Source organism: Nymphaea colorata, chromosome 9, assembly GCF_008831285.2.
Source record: "Nymphaea colorata isolate Beijing-Zhang1983 chromosome 9, ASM883128v2, whole genome shotgun sequence".
Classification (NCBI taxonomy): Eukaryota; Viridiplantae; Streptophyta; class Magnoliopsida; order Nymphaeales; family Nymphaeaceae; genus Nymphaea; species Nymphaea colorata.
The window spans coordinates 17787023-17809777 of NC_045146.1; the positions used below are offsets into that span (position 1 = coordinate 17787023).

Sequence of the window (22755 nt, forward strand, 5' to 3'; positions counted from 1 at the left end):
CCTATCTTATTTTTAAAGGGAAGGCATTTTACCTTTTTCAAAGCTGAGAATTTGGTGAAAGTTTTGCGAAGAGAAAATTATATTTAGCGGACTTGGACAAGGCCAAGGCTCAAATATTTAGCAAGTTCTACCCTTGAATCAAACAACACCTGCAAAAGAAGTCTAGGAAAATAATCTCTCACCAAGTAGAAGATGTGCATCCATGCAGGGGTAAAGCTGGGATTGTTGTTCAAGCAATTAAACTTACTTGGCAATTAAACTTGCTATAATAGACGTTCTTTTTTTTTTAATCTTGCAAGTTAATGCCAGAGATGTATATGAATCAGATATATTTGGTTGTTGATTTGATTCTAAAATTGCTTAGTCAATTTGATAAACAAAATTGCTAACTATATTATTGTTTTGTATATTCTTTAATAGCTGACCAAATTTGAGTACCCCATCTTTTATTGGGTTTTTATATATGATTTTTTTTTTATAAAAATGTTCACTTAAAAGGAGACTGCTTTCAGCATAAAACCTTGGAGACCATATCTTTATGCCTTGAAAATTCTGTCTTACTTGAAAGCTTGACTTAGTACATTATTTAACTCGTTGACATACTCACCTTTATTTGTCAAACAAAAGATAGATTTGCATCTCGAACTTGTTCAATGTTAGCTGCCTTACCATCCGGTTGCACTACATGATCAAGGTAGGAGAAAAAAACTTAAAATAACGTCAAAAGCTACCTTTTAAAGTCGCTACATTGAGAGAGAGAGAGAGTGTGTGTGTGTGTTCTTAAAATACCAGAACAGTCCCTGTAGGCCGGTCAGACCTTCTTGGAGTTGGATCCCCCTCGGCTGTCCTGTGTCATCCTTCCCTCCTCTTGTGTTCGAACTTTCTGATCCTGCGTACCTCCGACAGGGAACGAGAGAGAGAGAGAGAGACGTTCGCGATGAGCGACTCGAGGGAGAGTAGTCCAGATTGGCTGCGTACTTTTCAGGTACTACCGCCGAGTCCAAATCCCAATCCTCGTGACGTATTTAATTTTTCTCCGTTAATTGAGCCAACCTTATCGTTTCTGTGCTGCCATTCTACCTCTTCCTAAGTGTGTCGGTTTCAGTGCATCTTCCGTTTGGTTGGCTGTTCTATGGATGGTTTGATCAACTAGAGGGTTTATACTCCTGTTATCGTGCAAATTCCGGCGTTTATTTTCCTTCTGTTTGAGCAGTAGCTCGTGTCTCTTGCACTGAATGGTGATAGAGTAGTTCGGTTCGTACATTTGTTCGTGTCCATTTGCTCCTTTCTTATTGGTATTTATGTGCGATCTTCTTCGATGTTTTTTTTTTTCTTCTAATGGGCGCGTATTCCATTTCATTGTTCACCTGTTGGGAAATTCTTCTCGGCCTTTCCCTTTCTCTTTCGTTATCTAGTTAAGCTGCATGTGATGGCCATTTCTGTGAAAGTCCAAGCTAATTCTGTTGAGATAGTGCAATTCTAGAAACCGATTTTGCTTGCTCACTAGTTCTGATCTATTGGCAAGAAGGACACTGAATTTGGGTGGCTAGATGCTGAAGCCATCTGGTTTAAATGGTGTACAATTCTACATTGCTTTGATTCTTGAAGCCACAATGTTTGATCTTCAAAATTATATGAATAGACTGGTTTGAACTTTGAACTTCTTTGTCGTCTCAAAATAAGGACGCCAACTGGGATGGGTAAACGGAATTAGGTTTATGTAAAAGTTAGAGCAGTTTCTTCTTTTACGATTTGCTGTTCTCTTGATGATTGGATGGCATGAATTATTTCATCTTTATAGGCTCCGCATGTATCACCTGCACTGTCTAGTCCCAGTGGGAGTCAAAGTTGGAAGCAAGATGATGATCTTGAGGAGTCTAAGGAGGCATTGCAGAGTGACCTGCACAGCAAAAATCAGAAAACAATTCTCCTTGATGATGAGGTAGATTCTCCAAACAAACTTACAAAGACCAAGGCAAAGAAGAAAACCAAGCAAGAAGAGCATGATGATCAGAACGAAGGTGAGTTTTAAGCATGAGGACAGTTTAGATGTCAAGTCTGATGTTCTTTCAGTAAGGCAAAATTTTGGTAGAGGGCTTATCTCATATTCAATAACTACTTGCCAGGTTAAGCTGACTATTCTCACATGGTGTCATGTATTCTCATGCCATATTATTTACATTGTAGCATGCACTTCATGATTAAGATATTATGATTTATTTCTTTTATGGTCTGCTCCAGTTGTGACAGTGGATACTGATGAAGGAGAAGCTCGAGGTGACATTTCTGAGAATGTGAATGAAGAGACATTAGAGAAGAAGGTTCAACCTCGTGTAAGGATTATCAGCAGTTATTTGATCTTCTGTTAATGTGGTGATGCTGCATGTTTCTTCTTACTCATATGAAATAAAAAAGGAGTAGATGCCTTCCTTGGAAGGGTACTTGGGAAGGTGCTGACTGTGATGTGGGACATCTCTAGTAATCTCAAACCTTATAAGATCTTTTAAGTCAAGAGATATCGGGGTTATTGATAGCTGGCATAGCCTTCTTGCACATTTAATACTAGAACTTTAGCGTGGCACTTTTTGCCCCTTCTAATTAATTTAGCAGTCACTCTCCCTTTTCGTTATGTTTCAACTGCTTTATTAATTTCTGTTGTTGTAAAGATTTTTGGGTAATTTCTTACTTTCTTGTAATGCCATTGGTGGATGTGAATATGCTGAATACACAGAGGCTCTGAGTTATGTCCTTCAAATACTTGCCTTGGCTAATGAGATCATTTCTGTGATATTGTGGATTCTGTTGGTTTTGTTATAAACATGTATTTAGAATTATAATTTTTCTTGACTCTTATTCATGCCCCAACCCATGCAGGTATCTTCAAGGCTACCTCTGGTTTTGCCTGACAAAATCAGCAGGACAAAGGTAAACCTTCCATCTCAATTATCCCTTTTCCATGAAAGGAACAGTGGAACATTGTTTTATGTGCAATTTTTATCTGTTTCATCCTGAAACTGTGGAATCTATGTTCCAATACTTTGGGCACAAACTCCACGCTCTTCACAACAAAGCCTAGAAGTGAACCTAATATTTGGGGCCTGTTAACCTGTGAAATGTTCTACCTGTAAACAGAACATAATTTGGAATGAAGGATCTATGAGATGCATGGGTATGCCAATCTGAGGACCTAGCTTCTAACATGTTTCACTGGGCAATGAGGAGGGATCTGCCTTGTCTGGCACTCTGGGCTTGCTTTCTGACTAGATTAGACACTATTGAATGTCAATAATGACCTAGAGCTTTATGTTTGCATTATGGCATACGTTTAGAAAAAATATGTAAACTGCAGGACTTTCAAGTGCGTTGAAGAAAACTTTGTGCACAAACATAAAATGTTAGCCAGTTATTTTATTTACATTCCTGATAATAGCATAAACATGCAGAAAGTTCTTGTTCACCATAGTTCTAAATTAATGTGCTAAGTTCCACTAAAAATGTGATAGTTTGTTAGTTAGGATACTATTATTATGCCTAATGTATCCTCCTCAAAAACCCTCCTCGAAAACGGCCCCTTACATCTCCTTCTAAATAACATTGGTGTGTCACTTCTTATATAGCAATATGTGATTTTCTTTTATGTGGATACATGCATAGATGCATCTCTAAGTTCGTAGGGACTGTGAGGTCATTTTGATGTTGTCCTTAACTAAACATGTGGTTGTAAATTTGTAATTTCTTTAATTTCTTCCATCGCTTAAATTTGGAGCCAAATATGGCCGGTGGTTGGTGGCAGCTGATACCCTTAGACAGGATTAGTTGAGAATGGTCATAAACACACTCCAGTCGTACAATTGTTAACTGTTGGGGTGACAATCAGGTTGCATTACATTAGAGCCTGGAATATTATATTGAAAAAGACACCAATTTTTTTAGTATTAGTGCTTAATAGGTTGCATGAGAAGTAAAGTGCCTGGAATATTTTGAAAAAGGTTGAGCAATATACAATTACACATATGTTAGCTAAATTCTTGAATGCAAGTAACTTTAAAGTTTAAAGGGATCCACATAAAGAGCCACAGACATTTTTATTTCTAGTCATCCTATGTAACTTGTTGTATGTTCTTGGTGCATGTATAACTATCTCGAGTAGCATCAGGTAGCAATATCTTTTGCAGGCACTTATTGAATGTGAAGGAGATGCACTTGACATGAGTGGAGATGTGGGTGCTGTTGGAAGACTTCTTATTTCAGATAAGTCTACCGGGGGTAAAGAAATGCTTTTAGATTTGAAAGGTAGGAGACTCAAACATTCTACTAACAACTCGTCTTTGATTTTCTTTTGCTTTTTCAAACACTGACTACCAAGTTGACTGTTATTTTTTTGTGTAATTCTCATCATTAGTAAACCTATGGATTGGACCCTGATTGGTTGACTACTAGGTCATGGGTTAGCAGGTTGACTCGACAACTTGTTTGGGTCAGGTCATGGTTTTCTATAGCATTTTCCCCCCTCTACTGGACGTTCAAACAAGTTGGAGATAAATATAGAATGACAGATACTATCAACTAAATACAGTCAAATAACTGACCAAATTATTGAACAACCAAAATGATAATTGAATAACCTTTAACAAAAATAGGTGAATGAACTGATAGACAATTGATAACCAAACTAATAACTAAAAAATAATAATGATTAAGCAAAGGTAACTGAAGCAATTAATAAATTCAGTTCGTATATTAGGCATGCTAAATGGTTTGGGACTGCTCCCATTTTTTTTAAAAAAAGAAACAGACTTTGTTCATGAACAAGGCCAAAGTTTTACAGGGACAGTCCTAGCAAATCTCTTTGACAAAGAAAAGCACCAGCTACCAATGGGTCATTGAAGCAGCTCTCACTGATAGAGAGGGTGAGAGAGAGAGAGAAAAAGAGAGAGAAAGCGAGAGAGAGAGGGAGAGAGACTGGATATTGCTGCTAGATGTTGTCGATGATAATTGTTGATGGATATCTGAGACCAGTGATATCCTGTAGAGGCATAGCATAGGAAAACAGTAAGGTAATTTAAAACCTTCAACGCTTCAACCCTCATTTGAAGGCTTAAGGTAGGAAACAGGTTGATACCCCGTAGCCTTCACTGGTAAATGAGTCTGCCAGGTGCCAAATAAAATAGGCTTGAATCAGGTGATCGCTATCCAACCCACCAAGTGATCTGATCCAAAATTGAGTCCTGTAGGATTTGGTTGCATGTGGGACAATTTTGACACTTGACCTAGTCTCTTGGTGATCTGAGTAGACCTTGAGTCTACTTGTCAGGTTTGGCAACTATAATTTTTCTATTAATCTGCAAGGAATTGTTCTACTGGTTTTATCTTAAGCTAAACCTTTTGCAGATAAAACACTTCCACTGACCTGCCTAATGCTCGTGAAGAAGCTCTTGATGCTGCAATATTAGATCTCTCATAGTGCAAGTGAACCATGAATTAATATTTGTCATGATATTTTTGTATACAAAGAATACTATCTGGAGTTCACAAGACTCTTTGCTTCAATTGTTACCTGAACTTGACATGTTTTTTTTCCAATACCGTCAAGTATCAATGTAAAAAACTGTCCGTATTTACAGTTCTTTTGCTATAATAGCAGCAGTCATATGCATGCCTATTTTTATAGTTGTGGTTTTCTTTTGCATTAATCACCTTTTATGATATTAAAAGTGAAGTCTTCCAAGAGCTGTATTCTTATAATTATAGTGCTTATGTGGCTGTCTTCTGTATGTTAGTTTGTCATTGCTGGGAATAGGGGGATATAATATTTTGGTTTAGTATAACTATAATTAGTTTCCTTCACTTGGAGTTCCTTTAATTCTTTGAATTTCAATGTCTGATTTGATGTTTTCTTGCTGGTTTTGTCAGAAAGCTTCTAGATGTGTACATGCATTGACACTATAATCTGCCTAACTTTCCCCTTTACCTTCAGGAACGATATACAAAACGAACATAGTTCCTTCCAGAACATTTTGCATTGTAAGTTCTTCATTTCATTGTATAATTGTTCAATTCAGTTATTTCTAATTGCTGGAAAATGATAAGCTTCTTTCCACCAGGTCAATTTCAGCCAGACAGAAGCAAAGGTTTGTCACCGGCTACCTGTCATATTCCTCTTTCAAGTTAAAAAAAAAATTGGATCTATGTGGCATTTTCAACCTGCAGATATGTTAGTTCAGCTTTGACTGAAGCCAAGCGTAGCTGTGAATTTGGATTTGTTGCTTATTTTACTACTATTTTCTTATGTTTTTTTTTCTTTTGGCTTTAGAAAAATGTGATCCAGCACTTTACATGCTTATATTCGGATTGATCAATGGTGGTAAATATCAATTTAAGAAGAACACTAAAAAAGTGGAGGATATCTCACTATTAAAAAACTAAATCTCAGAAGATATTTAATTTTTCTTTGATTTAGAAGATCTCTGAAATTTTAATTTCTGTAATCTTAGTTAGTCTTCTGAATACTTTTGTGATAAACTGCAAAAATTAAATTTCCATTCTCACAAGATCTCATATGCTGGTGTATACTTTTTATTTTTTATTTTTTCTTTGGGCACTTTCTGATCAAAGGAATCTGAAATTTCCAAATCAATATCTTTTCTGTTGTATGGAGTTGTGAACTTTTTTGTCCTTTAGCTGTTGGACTTATTATTAATGTTTCCAACATGCATATAGTCTTCATGTAACCATGGTATATGTAATTGTATGCAGATTCATTTTGTCATTTGTTTTCTATCATTGTAGTCCATAACATAGTCGTTGTCATATTTATCAGGTTGAGGCTATTATGAATGACTTTGTTCAGCTGCAACCACTCTCAAATTTCTTTGAAGCTGAGACAATGATAGAAGGTATGTTTCATACTTTATGACGTGTGCGTGCTATGCAATTTGGCTTGTACCACATTCTAAAAAATTTATGAATAGATATCTGCCTGTATGAGAAATTTATGTTCAGAAGCCAAATGGTTCTGAAATTTCTTCAAAAGCTTGCATAAGTTTCGTATTGTAGTGTTTTAGTCGATGTTCCTTTTTGTTCTTGCACATATTCATATCTATGAGATTCAAATAAGAAAATCCTGGTTCACGTGATGACCACCTGTTTCTGAATATGTTGGTATACATTGTCATAAAGCAGTTTACGTGGTTAGGAATTGTTAGGATGGTATGCCATTACCTTGTGTTTCATTTATTCTGTTGACACTTCTTGCATAGGCTAGAAACAGAACCTCGGATTTCTTGTTTAATGTAGTTATGTTTGTCAGCCAGAAGCATTCTCTCTTTTATGTGGACTGAATTTTGCAAATATTTGCTAAAGAAATTGGTGTGATGGTCAAAATTTTTTATTTAAATTGTGTGTGTGTGTGTGTATATATATATATATGTATATATATATATATATATATAAACCTGCTGTTTTACTGGGTTTTCTTGAACTAATATTTGTATGGTGCAGGTACTCTTGATGGATTCTCATTTGATTCTGAAGATGAGGGTGATCGGGGACCAAAGGCACAAGCACATAAAAACATTCAGAACACTAAAGGTGAAGAAGACCCTAACAATGGGAAAACTAAGCGAAAGGCCACCAAATCATCGGTACACTAAACTGTCAACATACCATGGTTCATGCGTAAAAGACTAGTACTTCTGTAACTGGTGTTATAGTGAGTGTTGGGTTCATCAGTAAGCTAATTGTTGCACCACTTAGACCCTGCAGTAGCCCAATGTTGATAAGCATGATCACAATTCCCATATCTTAGATGACAGCATGAATGGGATTTCCTATCCAGATTCATTTGTTTTACTCCATAATTGTCAAACAGAAAAGCTGAATTCTCACGTCAGAGTTAATTTCTTGCTTTGTTTATTATCAGGTCATAACTGGGAATGCTTCAAACATTTTTTGGGGAAAGTGTATTTTTTTTTAGGTCAACCTATTAGAGGCACTTCATTCTTGTCCAGCAAGCTGGTTATCCAATGGGGATTCATTTTCCTACACTTGCTTTGAAACATATAGTATAGCATTAGCAACACCTTTGGGTGACTTTCCATTTCATTAATACCTTAGTCTTGGAGTATATTGTGAAAGCAGATCTGGGTTATTAGTGAGGTCCATGCTGTTTGTGTGTTTAAGCTTTTAAAACCTGAACTTGGAACGGTCTTAGAAAGTATGATGTTACACAATCCAAGAGAATGATTTGTACAAATGGTTTAGGAAAATGATGGAAGCTATACCTTTCATTTACGGGCTTTTGGCTGGAGTAATCCCATTAATGAAATGGGTTCTGGCCCTGGGTACTGTTTTACGCCTCAAGTGCACATTTTTCTAGTGGATCTTTTGAGATGCTCTGTGTGTGTGTGTGTGTGTGTGTGTGTTCCATGTGTGTGTGCATGTGATAGAGCACATGCTCCAGCTGAAATAAGTGGGTGGTCACGTACTGTGATAAAAGTAGGCTTTTTGATTGATGCAATAAGTCAATGAAGAGGTTGATGAACTGTGCCTTTATAAGTATCATCACAAATTCTAGGATGATTTCCTTGACTGCCATTATTAGGATTTTCGTCGGCCCATAGGTTTAAGATTATAAAATGACTGGAAGACACATTTTGTGTGTAAATATCTATTCACTTATTTATTTCTCTTAAAAATCAAAGTCTAACGCCTGCACCAGTTTGAAGAGGCTATGGTGAGTAAGTTAAATATCTAAATGGCAAGCAGCAGCATAAATGGATTTGCTCAGCAATAAGTTAAACAACATCTTTGAATTTCAAGAGAGGCCTGATAAACAATAGCCCGTGAGGTCTAAAATGTGCTGCATGATCATCAAAAGCTAGCATGTTTCTATTAGAGGCTAGTAAGCAGCACGAACTATCTGCTAATCTTTTCACCATTTTTTTTACTGATGTTTTGCAGGTAATAACACAGAAAAAAGGTAAAACTGCAGCAAAACCATCAAAGAAAGGCGGAAGGAAAACCCAGGCGTCTAAGAAAGCAAAAAAGAAGTGATGCAAGTTGTACTTATTTTGGATAAGTTCCCTTGTTACAATGCTTGGTTTTCACGTGAAGCATGTTCAACAGCTCAGAGGAATAAATATCAAACGGAAGTGGCAGTGGGATTTTTTAATCTTCAACAGGAAGACAACTGGTAAACCTTGTGTCTTAGGGCAGGATCCCTCCAGCGGAGATCAGAATTGATTCTATGACCGCAAGAATAAAGCATATATTCATTTTCTTGTATCAGTATGTAAACAATTTGAGTAGAAAGAAGAAAAAGGGAAAGGAGATGAAGAGCTTGTAATCCGATTTTGAGGCAATTAATGAAGTTAACCGTTGTGATAGAATGGGTGTCTTCTATTACTGTGGCTGTACTTTGTGTATCTTAAATCTCAGGAAGTGGATGGAAGCACTTTGCATCCTGCTAGTCGAAATCTTGTATTTCTTGTTGTTTGTATTGTATTATGGAGGCCCTTGAGTTCGGCATCAACGTGCTGTAAATGGCAAAAATCTGTGGATCAGGATTATGGATCACGAATATTGGCGATCTCTTTAATTTTTACTTTGACATGATTACATATAACATGAAAACTTGTTTGGCTATTACTTTACTTTTATGATATTATTTTATTTTTTTGAATTATATTATATAGGTATTTGTTTATTTTTCTTGCACTGCTTATGTTCTTTTCCTTTTTATTCTCTAATTTGTATGTACTTGGCATTTTCTCCAAATTTATAACATTATTCTGAGGTTTTTCTCTTGAGGACATGTCACGAATGAGTCTGTTAGGCACACGGGTACGTGCACAGAAGCAACGAAATACATGCGTCGAGAATAGATTGGTAAAGAATCATGTGCTTCATTCAAGTAAGTATACTGCACTTCTTCTGTTCACATTTGATATGTGATCACGGGCCAAAATATCTGCTTATGGAAATTATTATGGCGACCAAGAGTAAGTGGCTGCTGACTGTCTGTCGCATTGACGAAGAGACCAAATTATTGTCCTGCTTCTTGGCAAGCGAGGGGGGTTGGTTGGACAGAGCTCCATTCGACCTCCTTGACCTGCAATTTTTAAGACAGTAAGAGACGTACGACAAACGGCCGATGGGGATCCAATCAGTCCACGTAGATTCAGAATCAAATCGCAGATCAGATGATCCGGCAGATAAAAATTCTTTTCTGTCCTAACAGCAACGTGGAAACACAAAGAATCAGTAATCTGTCTTATAACCAGATTTGTTCTTCTAGGGTCATGGCATAGTTTGAAGCGGATGGTACTTGAGTCATGAATGACAAATAAAGATGGAAAGTTGCGAAGGCTTGCTGCTTATCTATATGGTGATTGTTTTGTTCTTCCGCGGGGAGACTCTAATCTTGATTCTTACGATTTCGAAGCGTTCCTTTTCATGTATCTCAAGCAAAACCTAGCAGTTCTGGGAAATTTCATTTTATTTTGATGTCTTTGATGGCTGACAAGTCATAAAACATTAACGAAATGTTTTATAAAATATCCTAGTTGAAAAACGTATTGACTTTATTAAACTGTTTTAATCGCTCTCGTATATATTTATGGTACACCTGCCAAGATTTCTCCCTCTTTTTTTTTTTTTTGAGAAAATCCCTTTTCTTGACATTTCCTATGGAGGCTCAAAAAATTCAGTCCAGTCCTCAAGTGATTTTTTTTTTTGTCCTTATCACAGGGTGATTTTGTTTTTCCTTAAACTTTTTTTGTCAGAAGTATTTTGGGCAGTTCAGGCACCCGGACACTTTTGTTGTGTTCCGGGCAGAGCATTGAATCTCTTCAGAACCACGGATGTAGGTCTCAGTCGAAAGTTTTTTCCTGGAAAATTTGGTAATCGACAATAATTGGTTCATAAAAAAAGAAAAACTAAAAGGGTATCTATTGCACGAAAGTGCAGCAGCTAAGCAATATTTTCTAGTGTGCAACAACTACCAAAACCTGTTGATGTTGAGATTTTGAACTTTCCAGAAGGGAAAAAAAAAAAGAAAAGGAACTGCGAAACGATGAACGAGTAACTACAGCTAGCAGCTTCATTGATATTTGTGACATAATATGCAAAAGATAAAAGAAGTCAGGAGATTCAATGATGTTGAGATAATGAAAGGTGTAGAAACAAAACTTGTACCGGTCAAACGTAGGGCAAAATGTGATGGTGTAGGCCACGGCCTTGCAGGTGAAGGTGCTTGTCCCATCGTCAAATGCATAACTATATGCTCTAGGGCATGCGCTCTTGAAGATGGTGGAATAGTAGGATGGTCTACACAGTGTGGGGCTTGCAAAGCTTCCACTGCAGCAGTACTGGTCAAGCCCAAATGCACCACAAGCACTCTTGCACGCGACTACATCACCATCCACGACCTGCAGCTCCCTTGGACAACCTGACCATGGCCAATTTGGAACATATATTCAATAAGAAATGAGCTTGTCTAGACCATATCTTTAAACTTAGCGATCATCAAATTTATGACTGTGAATGAATACGGTCAAAAAGAGGCAGATTTGATGCAGGTAAAGTACAAGTACTCCTACTTGCTACGGCCCGCCTCAGTAATGCTGATCTAATTTGTTCTTTCTACGTACTATCAATATTAGTTTGTAGTCAGAGACCATATCTACAAACTTTCTCTGAAAAATATGATCTCAGAATGCAAAGAGGACATAATGCACGAGCGGTTGCATCTTGGGCACCGCTGTTTCTGATGAAAAAACAAGTTTTTAATCTTTGTTCAAGATCTCAAAAAGCAACTTAAACCATGTTCAAACATGTCTTTTGACAAACAGACCATGTCACATTTGAAAGGTTAGATTCTTAGAGTATCAAAGTTAAACATGAAAAATATAGTGCGTGCTGCTAGATTATAGTGCATTCAAGTGGTAGTTTGTCCATCACTAAAAGTTACTGGAATAATTCTCTGCTTGTAGAAGAAAATCTCGGGGGCTCATGAAATTTTTTATGTTTCTGATTCGTGCCACCTACCTGAGTTCAGATTGGTTGTGCAGCCGGTGACATTGCAGCCTCCATCTAAGCCCTGTGGCTCCACAATCATCGGCAAATTATATCCGTCGACGAGGCTAACATCATAGAAATCTTCTGCTTCACCATTCCCGAGGGTGACCTCAAACAGAGTCGCCGGCGGCTGCGCACCACGCCCCTTGCACTCAAGTCCAACGCCGCAGTCACCAGTTTGGCACACACCATTGCCTGCACCATCAAAATCACAACCTGTTCGAGCCCAGAGCCGGCCTGACCACGCCGGTGACGCTGTAACAGTATAACTTGCACCCCCTTCCAGCCGAAACCCGGTCGGTGATATGTCAGGCGAGCCGGCGCCCGCTAGGATCCCCGGCCATATGGTGTACGGGCAGTTGTTGGCAATCGTGAATGTGGAAGCCTTTGCTATGGCAAGGAAAACCGGGAAGAGCAATGCAAAGGCTCCGGCATGTCTGATCATGATAATGCCACCGGCGACGAGCTATCCGGCAGGCAGAGGGCTGGTGAATGGTCTGCATTGCGATGTAGGGTCCTTGGACATTTGAAAGGAGCCATGGTTTGTGCATAGGTAAGACTAAGGTGACTGGTTTGGGTTAAGCATTTTGTGAAGTAGGGGTGAAGGTGGCCTGATAGTGAAGAAATGCCTTCTTGGTCATTCTAAGGCACACATTCTTTGCTGCCTAGAAGGACATCTATGTCGTTTGACTTTCATGAATGACCAAAGTGCCCTCATTTCATGGGGACAGGGAGAATGTGACTTTTGTCTCCAAATTGTTTAAAAAAGATTATTCCAATTAATTTTTCTATAATAAAATGATAATGATATGGCTGCACCAAGTGGACCTACTCCTAGCTCAAAAACTATGAATTTGAGCAGCATATGCTCAGTCTAGTTTTGTATATGAGCATATTCTTACCATGAAAAAGTCAAACCTAAGATCACAACTTGGTTCCTAAATGGACAGTCTTCCAAGTTTGAAATTTTGGTACATTGTGTGCTTGGTTCTTAAAGCTCTTGAAAAATGTGTGCATCTCACAATTACATGATGTGCTACTTGTTTTCAACAGCCAGCTTGTTTCATGTCTTGTTAAGGGGCACCATGAATCTAGTCCAAAATATGTTGTAAACTGAAGGTGGATATTGCATCTCTGTAACCGGCAAGTTTTGAATTGATTAGGCTGATTAAATTTAGGTGAGCTGGAGGAGTATTTCATTCTAATGTCACGAAGAGAGTTAAAGCTCCCACTTTCTCGTTCTTATAAGGTATAGGGCTTGCTTTTGGTGCTTTGGAGTGCTGCTCCACCATGCTTCAATTTGCACATTAATGACTACCCTTTGGAAGCATAGAATTGAGGATCAAATAGAGTAGTTAATGAACCGGGTTCAAATAAGAGTGAAAGCTCATCTAGATAGCGTTAGAATTGGATCGGCCTATTCACCACTTAATACAATTACACGACCACGTAATTGTGTTAACATGCCTGCTCACTAATTCATTCTCCCATTAACTTTTGAAACTTTGATACCGTTTAATTATATCTTACTTTCAAAGAATTCACCAAATGGTGACTCTAACTGTACCAACTTACCAAGTGTCTCCACATTTGGAATAGCTATGGTTGAGTAAAAGACTTTTGTCTCAATTCACGTTGAGTAAAGACTTGGATTCATGGATCTCTTAATTTATGTTGTTATTCTTTTCTTGCGAGTGTAGTCCGGGTTTTATCTTTCTCAAATTAAGCCATTAAACAAAAATGATTCCATCTTAGTAAAGCAAGACAAATCTTCTTCCGTGGAATATAATAACATGACATGATGCAAAGTTTCGTGAGGCAAGTTATTTTAGCAGTTTGCCTTTTACGAAAAGGAAAAGTTGGGTGCATTGGGATTGCAGATCTCTTTTCTTACTTTGCAGATCTTGATTTCTTGTTCTTTCCTTTTTCTTTGTTGGTACTTTAGATCAGATAAGCAGTCACCACCTCTCTCTTCGGATCTATGAATCAACGTATATATTCGATTTTTGAACCCTTTTCTGCCGTCAGCAGCACATGCCACGCCTGTTTTGCACTCTTTTGTTCTGAACAAGCAAGCTCCAGAATAGGTAAGCTTCGAGGTTCTAGAAGCTATAGAAATATTGGGATTTGGATCTCAGATCAACATGGATTAGGAACCGGTTTTAAAGGGTATGGAGGTAGGACCATGGCTTCAGACAAGTGCACCATCTACAAATGTTTAATTAGCCTAGAAATTCCTCCAAACTCTCAGAGAATCCTTCATTTTATTTTATCTTGCACATATCTACTAAACAAGATTAACAAATAATAACAAAATGGACTAAGATTCATAAATATTAGCAACAAAATTACTTCTCACAGACAGGCTGAGGTTGGGGCGTTGGGCAGACTCCAGACAGATTATGCCACGACCTGAACGAACTTTCAGAATATGATAGAAGTCTCTTTTCATTATATATTTTCAGGAGCATTGACGACACGAGTCTGTATAAACATAAAGGATTGGCGATTGGTGAAGCTTATAGATACCAGTTAGGCAGTCACGAATCAACTCCTACTCGCCGGTCGGCGACACTCTCATGTTGCTTACCGGCATTCAGGAACTTCCAGCTTCAGATTCATCTTCCTATTACCATCTTCAGACTTGGACACAGCGGAGAATCAGGAAAAGTAAACAGAAAAAAGAAGAACGCTGAGTGACAAGATTTCAGATATTTTTCCATAAAAATGTAGTTGATGTATTCTATCCTTTTCTTCTTGGTCGCCACAATGTTGAACATTTATAAGATGGATCAGAAACGCAGGTCAAGCCTCCATTCAACAAATTTCTAAAATGCAAAGATGTACTAATCTCAGCGGACTTGGTTTTCATGGCAAGCAAAGATGATGCAAAGATCAGAACCACCATTGAGTCGCAGGAACAGATTGAAAACTCATGATAATGCAGCCAAGTTGCCAAAATTGCATCCCAGTTTCAAGTTTGAACAAGACAAAGGATAGGTACTAGAAGAGGAAAACAAATTCAATGTTTCATCTGGCGACAACAGTTAACTTTGTATTGTCTGTAACGTCAGATAACATATTTGAGCTAACATATGACCAGCTTCATGATAACAACGTTGAAACAATGGTTTGTGAGTTTGTGGGCTGCGTAGGTGAAACTTGATTGAATAGACATGGTAGGGTTGCAAATGGATCGGCTCAAGAAAATGAGGTGATTGAAACTTGATCTAGCGTCTTCATCTTATCAATCTACACGTCAGAAATTTTTTTCTTTTTTTATTAGAACAGGAGCAATATAATATTATATGTGAAACTTTAATCTTCAAAATCTGGAGGGGCCATGGCCCCCCGGCTCTGCCTCAGTCATGTGGTACCGTTACTTATTTCTTCCACGCATATTAAAGTCACTAAACGCTAAGCGCACGCGTGCTTAACATGTCCCACTGGTGGGTCGTCTCTAATCTAATCTTTGCTTCTTTCTTGCACGCCACATCATTAGCTGGTCCAGTTTCTTCAGGTTTGATGAAAACTAAGCATTCTCTCGTTTGAAGCCGAGAAAATGCTTTGTTAGAAACAAAGTCATCGAAGAAAAAGTTTCCTGGGATAATTTTCACTGTTACTGCTGAAAGAACATCTTTTAAAGGCAAAAGAATTTTGTTTTTATGCGTGATTTTCCTTTTTGGAGATTTTGTTACTGTATTTTTAGAATGAAAAATAGCTTCTCTGTATCAGTAAACATTACCTTCCATAGATGCCAAACATTATAATGTGCCCCGCAATGCGAACAGGGACCTAAAAGCAAGCACTGACGAGCTCCCTCCATTAATGAACTTGTAAATTAATGAAGCGGGGCAAGTCGGAGTACTAATAAAAATTGCACAGAAAACACGCTAGCAGTAAACCACATTGTCCTCTTCACAGGACCAAATGGGTACACGATGATTTTCTTGTTTTCCATTAGAGGGGCTTTGTTCTCTTCCATTTTGGGGAATTAATGGAATTTTGAGCACCTGAACATATTTGAGCTAACATATATATAACCAGCTTCATGGAACATTCAAAGACTGTCTAATTCCGTTGCAACTCTTCACGGTCGTTTGACAGCAGAAACACTCAGTTTATGAACGTCATGTAAATCTTTTTGATCTTATGAATCTGAGATTCGGGTAGATTTATGAAATGCTAGTTACTCCATCATGAAACAGTAAATCGTCTTTCCTACCAAACAACTCCTGCTGGGAGGTCTTCTCCCTCATTCATTCGCATAGACTGCGGAATTAAACAATTCTTAATTTATCAAGTAGCTTGTTCATGGAAATTGTCTCCCCACCTGCTTGCTTGGCCAGGAAGTTGGACTTTAAGAGTTTTAACAATTTCAAGCTAAAGATAACCAAGAAGTATATTTAGAACGTCTCTCGTAGGGTACAACTACTGTTGACTTACCTATCGAAAATAACAAACAAACAAATATATATATATTTATTTATTTATTTATTTATTCATTTATTGGTGGGTAGAAAGGATAAGATGGAGTTGATGAGTGGCATGATTGCCTCGTATGCTACGTATCATAGAATACCAAATCTTGGGCATCTACTTTTGCACAAAAAGCTGGTGAGTTATTCGTCTTTTGTGCCATTGAGAGGTTTCAAATTCTTTTTTTTTTTGCTGCTTCTTTCTTTCTTAGGTGTGAAAGCTGATGAGTTAGACTTTACAAATTGTGCTACTAGATGCATATTAGTTAGTGCAGAACAATGAGTCGAGCTAGGTCAAGCTCCACTCGGACTTGTTGGTTAAAGCCAAAACAAGTTGAGCTTGCGTTCAAACGTATGCTCAAAGAGTCAAACAAGTTGAGTTCAAGCTGTAAGAAGCTGAGTCATTTAAACTCGACTCAACTACACAACGAACATTGAATTATAATGAGAAAATAGTCAAATGAGTGACAACCAAACGAATTAAATAAGTTGAAAGAAATGAGACATGCTTAATATAAATGAGTTAAAGGAGTGGAGTTTGAGCTCTACATTGTATCATCTAGTAGTTGAGCTTGAGCTTGTTCTATCGAGCTAAACTTGAGTTCAAGCTCGAGTTTTCTAAGGCAGTTGAATTGCGTAGCTCGAGCTTGACCAAGATCATGTTATAAAACTTAGCGTTAGTGCCTTATCCTTTTGACCGCAAATATGGTCAGTGGTAGAGTTAGGTGTGGGCATATATAGGTAGTCATCTGCCTAGACCCCCGCTCATTTTCATTTTCAATAGTGAGCTGGGACCAGTCGGCTTCTCTACTCACCATAAAGCTCTTATAATAATTGGCCGAGCGATGTTTTAGCCAAACGAAAATTCTAGTACACAAATTCTTCTTTTCTTATTAAAATTTTCGGAGGGGACCATGGCTCCTGCCGGCCTCCCGAGCTTTGCCACTGCTTATAATTGTCTCTCACCTAAAATAGCTCCACCATCAGATATACTAACTTCATTTTTTATATTTTGAATTACAAGGCAATTTAAGTAATTGAAATTGATTTATAAAAAAAAATATAAATCTACATTGGTAATCCGGCATCACATCGGCAAATGCGCATGGGTCGATATGGGCGCATCCATACTAATAATAATAAGGGTGGGCATCGGACCGGGCCAAGCCCGGCCCGGCCCATTTGAAATTAAAAATTAGTTTTTTAATTATAAAATATTTTTTTAAAATATAAAATGTATTTAATAATACTAAATATATATTTTTAAAACAAAAAAATAAAAAAAAAATTTTTAATGTAAACGGGTCGGACCGGGCCCGACCCGGGCCGGGAAATTCCCAACCCAAGCCCGGGCCGAGAAATTCCCAGCCCAAGCCCGAGCCCAATCGGGCTGGCCCGTTGCGGAGGCCTAAATAATAACTATGGGGGCCAACTAAGTGAAACATTTTTGTTACACGCCACAAGCTTCAAAATGCTAATCTTTGTTTTTCTTTTTTTTTTTTCTATAAAGAAAAGATCATGATATTTTTTTTTCTTGTGCAGTATATTAGTTAAGATTTGACGACTGACAAATGCACGGTGAGAAAAAGAGGAGCAAACAATTTGTATACATAGGCAAGGTTTTTTTTTTTTCATTATTATTTCAATTGACGACGCGCCTCATACGGTGAATGATTGGCTCTTGCATGTGGGGGCATTCATTCTTTCATTCTCAAACTCAACTCAAGGAAACAATATAGCTATTCTTCTGGAGTACAAACGGTGGATAGGACTTGTGCCTCACTCCGGGTCCCCAAAAGAAAAACCTTGAATTCCGAAAGCCGGAAAAGGGGGATGAGCTTCAGTCTCTTCACATCATCTCCTTCAATAGAATCATGTGTGGCTGAAAATTTTGATATAATAATTGATGGTAACTCGTAGGGGATGAGCATGTGACCTCAAAAACCATGATCCCAGATCAAATCAGATCTCCCGCACTCGTTATACAAGAAAAAGAGACATTATTTTGAACAGATTATTCTTTAATAATCCAAGGGGACACTTGAAATCTACCTTCCTTTACAATTATTCATTCTTCTATTTGTAAAGTTTATGGTGGAATCCTATACACTTTTCAAGACCAAGAAATTGTCCCCACTAAAAAAAAAAAAAGGAGAAAAAGCAATAGTTTAGTTGGGTGGACAACCACATGTCATATAATTCATTTTAGGGTACAAAAGCCCATACCCATTGAGAATGACACCATTGGTGGGTGGGATCCAAAAAAATTGAAATGAGACAGTTGTTGGCCATTGATGCTCATCCCACCTACCCTTTAATCTTCAAGTCATGCCAATTCTATGAGCTTTATACCAGAAGGTTGCATCTATGGACTTCAATTATTAAGCTTTTGTCTCTTCATTGATTTCAATATATATATATATATATATATATATATATATAATTAAGCTTTTGTCTCTGCATTGATTTCAATATATATATATATATATATTAAGTGCACACACATACACATACATACGCACACAGATAACTCCAATGACAATATGCATCTTAATTAAGATCTAAAACGAATCCCAAGAAATCATAAGCACATATTGAACTCCTAATAATGTGTTGTGAATGACATCAAAATTATTGGGATTCTAGAAACGTTTTGGATCTGGTTGTCAGACAAGTCGGTGGAGCGTACGAATGCGAGGGGCCCTCAGCTCGGATCCAGGTCCTTTCCCTCACCGCGTCATTGTCCACCGTCGGGTAAACCTGTAGATGGAGAGACGAAGCTAACAATGTCTGTGGTTGCAAGGCCGACTCACTTTTTGACTGCTGGTGTATTGTCCAACCTCAAAAGTTACTTCGGTAGATCATCTCTCATTTTCTCACATACCATCCAATCAGGGGCGAAACCAGGATTTTATTGAGGGACGGGCCAAACCATCGGCGGGTCGGGCCAAGAGAAGCGACGGTAGGGCCAAGAGGAACAATGGGTCCGGCCAAACAAAAAAAAAATTTAATTTTTTACATATAATTTTTTTTTTCTAAGCTCACCCGGGCCATGGCCCGGGCGGGCTCCCCCTCCCTCCGCCCCTCCATCTAATGTAAAAGAGAGAGTTAGTTTTCACTTTTCATTTTAGATTTTTATGACATTAAATCTCTGTACTGCAAAAGAGAGACACTTACATACTAGTTGCAGTATAGCATGGCGCCCATGGAAGTGGAGTACGTCTGCACCCCAATTGAAGTTCACTGAGAAAAGTGGGCTCAGGGCTCACTAAGTGGTCGACCTTTTCCACTGGGTTTGTCTGGTTTATGTGCATGCAAACAAACATGCATGTCTTTAGTTTGATTAATTCCTGCATACTTCAAGAAAAAGAGTGATGCCACATACTTAAATGTTTTTTGGCGTTTTGATCTTTCGCCAGTTTCACATGGTGGGCCGAAACGCTTGGCTGGCACTTCCATTCCGCTACAGTCACCTCCATGCTCTTGATCAATGAAGAACAGCACTTACCTAACAGCAATCTATAACTTTGTATGTTGACATTGTAATAGCATTGGCGCCTGTAAATGTACAGGCACACCTAATCTTCATTTCTGTATAAAAAAGCACATAGAAAAGCTATAAATGTTACAATTTATTGAAAGCAAACCTAACTTTGTTCACTTGCCTATATTTAAAACTTCTATTATTTGATTACGATTGATCTTACATGAGATGAGAAGTAAAAATGAGGCTTTCAATGGTGCAAACGAATCCTTGCCATATAAAAAAACAAACATGCCACGTATTAGTAAAAGCCAAGATTTCCGGCGTATTTTTCTGTGGGCAAATCTACTCAAGCAATACAAAAAGTGAAATACAGGCGACATGAAAGATTGATAGCCGCAACGGCTACAAATTGGAGTCACGTGGAGAACTGCACCTGTCGGATACGAATCGAATCGGCAAATAAATGAGATCAGATAATGGCTAATGGGCTCCACGAACCGATCCCTTTTGATATAAAAGAAAAAAAGAAGAAGGAATTTTTATTATATGCTTAGGAGATGTGGTTCCTCGCTAAAAGACTGATCCTGGAAATCTCACATTTTCTTCTCTAACATCAAAATTTATCAATCTGAAAAAGTTTCAATTTTCTTTAGAATTTAAAAGAACTAAGAGTAGTCCAAGCCTGTTCTTTCTATTGCTTTAGTTGGTAGCCAGGAGTCTATTGTTTAATTGATCTAAAGTGCTAGTGAAGCGCCAAAGCTGGCAGATTGATTAACTTTTAACATGTTAAATTAAAACACGAAACAGGTTTTCCAGAAAAACGATTTCTCACGAATCAAACATAACAAATTTAATTAAGTAACATCATTTCGACGAACAAATCAGCACTGACATCAAAATTGGCCTACCCATTTGGTTACATAGCCAATTCAATAGTGCCATGTGTCAATTTTTTGATATTTTAAAATATTTTAAGAATTTTTATAATTATTTTTATATATTTTGATTTATTTTTTTTGAAATGGCCTTCTCGCAACATTGAATCTAACCTCGAATAGATGCTCTATTAACTTAAAACAAATTGCTTATGGATGGGATTTTATTACCAGGGATAACTGATGCTAGCCATCAAACTAGACCTCAGGCTTATAGTGACATTAAATCAAGCGAACATATGGCCGAAATGAGAGAAAGCGATACCTCGGAAAAGGTCAAACTCGGTCCCCCTTTTCTCCTACCCTCAGGGTTCAGGGCTGCTTTTGCTTTATACATGGACTAAATGAGTCTTTATACATGGACTAAATGAGTCTAGGACCTGGACCATTAATGGTCACCATGTTGCATCAAGTTTAAAATTCATTGCAGCCACATGAAAAAAACTTGCCTGTTTATATTTTAGTAAAAGAATGATAGAATGGTTCATTTCACTTAGTAGGTCCAATTGTCGACAAGAAGGTCTTAATGTGATTTTGGACGTCTATGATAACCACTTACTCTGCTCTCAATACTGTGGATCTGGCATGGGTCCAGTGTCAGATCTGATGAAACTGCAAATCTGGCATCCCAAATGTCTGAAAACCCGTAAGTCTGGATCTGATTCGACAGTTATCGGGCTAAATATGCATGATCTAGATCTGAAAATCACAAGATTCAAATCACGGCACATGAAGCCAATGGATCAGACTAGAATCGGATAACCATGCAATCTGCTACAGGGAAGTCTCAGATATGAAAAAAAAAACATACGATTAAAATGTCGGTCTGGATTCAGATTTAAAAAATAACACCAGATTGGATTCAGATTCAATTTCAAGTAATATTTGATTGGGTTCAGATGGGGACTCGAACATGGATTCAATTTTAAATAAATATCCTATGTCTAATATCCATACATTTCGGAAGTTGTTCTTCATATATCAAAATGTGGTTTGGATAGGGATCGAATTCAAATGTAAAAATAGAAGTCAGGTTCGGGTCCGGTCCTGTTCTGATTGTGAATTTAAAAGTCAGAGTTGGATACAATATAAACTTTTCTTAAAGGGGGTACATCTGATTCGAATCCATCCATTGAGATCTTTACTCACGCTCAAGTGACCCCAATCACATCTAGTTACCACAAATTTCTTATGAAATCCGAACTTAAATAGATCAAATTGTCGCGTCAAATATGAGGATCTGATGCTTAAGATGAAACTTCCAAAGTCCATGGAATTTAATGTCCATTTAGAGATCTGACTGAACCGGAGTTTTTCTCACATCTCGTCCAAAGAGTCACAACTTTCAAAGCCATCAAAGGCATCTCTCTCTCTCTCTCTCTCTCTCTCTCTCTCTCTCTCTCTCTATATATATATATATATATATATATATATATATATATATATATATGAGCCATATAATAAAATAAAAGAAAAAAAAAAACATCACCACCATGACAGAAGCACCTTCCTTGAAGGGCGTTGGTCCGTAATGCTTCCTTCCACATAATTGATAAACTCGTCAGCGTTTCATCTTAATTTTTTTTGTCTTCTTTGCCATTACTCTCAGACCATTGAATTATTTCACACGACACACCGAATGCTTTAGGATTATATAATAACCACCAGTGGCAACGTCAAGAACATCATCTCTTGCACTTGCTATAATTTCTCCAAATTAAACAATAATCTGCCGTGGCCCTCAACTTTGACTGACATATATATATATATATATATA

At 37.7% G+C, this 22755-nt stretch overlaps 2 protein-coding genes across 2 annotated transcripts; one reads left to right on the top strand and one right to left on the bottom strand.

Moving 5' to 3' along the window:
• The first annotated feature begins 798 nt into the window (after nt 1–798).
• On the top strand, nt 799–9476 carry LOC116261249 (DNA-binding protein BIN4). The gene is made up of 10 exons (XM_031639923.2): nt 799–985; nt 1802–2021; nt 2242–2333; nt 2875–2925; nt 4176–4293; nt 5978–6024; nt 6105–6131; nt 6821–6896; nt 7501–7643; nt 8962–9476. The coding sequence occupies exons 1-10, from the start codon at nt 938–940 to the stop codon at nt 9052–9054; spliced, it is 915 nt and encodes a 304-aa protein (XP_031495783.1). The 5' UTR covers nt 799–937; the 3' UTR covers nt 9055–9476.
• Nucleotides 9477–9764: 288 nt separating this feature from the next.
• On the bottom strand, nt 9765–12637 carry LOC116260871 (pathogenesis-related thaumatin-like protein 3.5). Its single transcript, XM_031639392.2, has 3 exons — nt 12049–12637; nt 11197–11449; nt 9765–10111 (listed from the first exon to the last, which is right to left on the bottom strand). Exons 1-3 carry the CDS (start codon nt 12521–12523, stop codon nt 9955–9957), a joined length of 885 nt encoding a protein of 294 aa, XP_031495252.1. The 5' UTR covers nt 12524–12637; the 3' UTR covers nt 9765–9954.
• Between the last annotated feature and the right edge of the window lie 10118 nt (nt 12638–22755).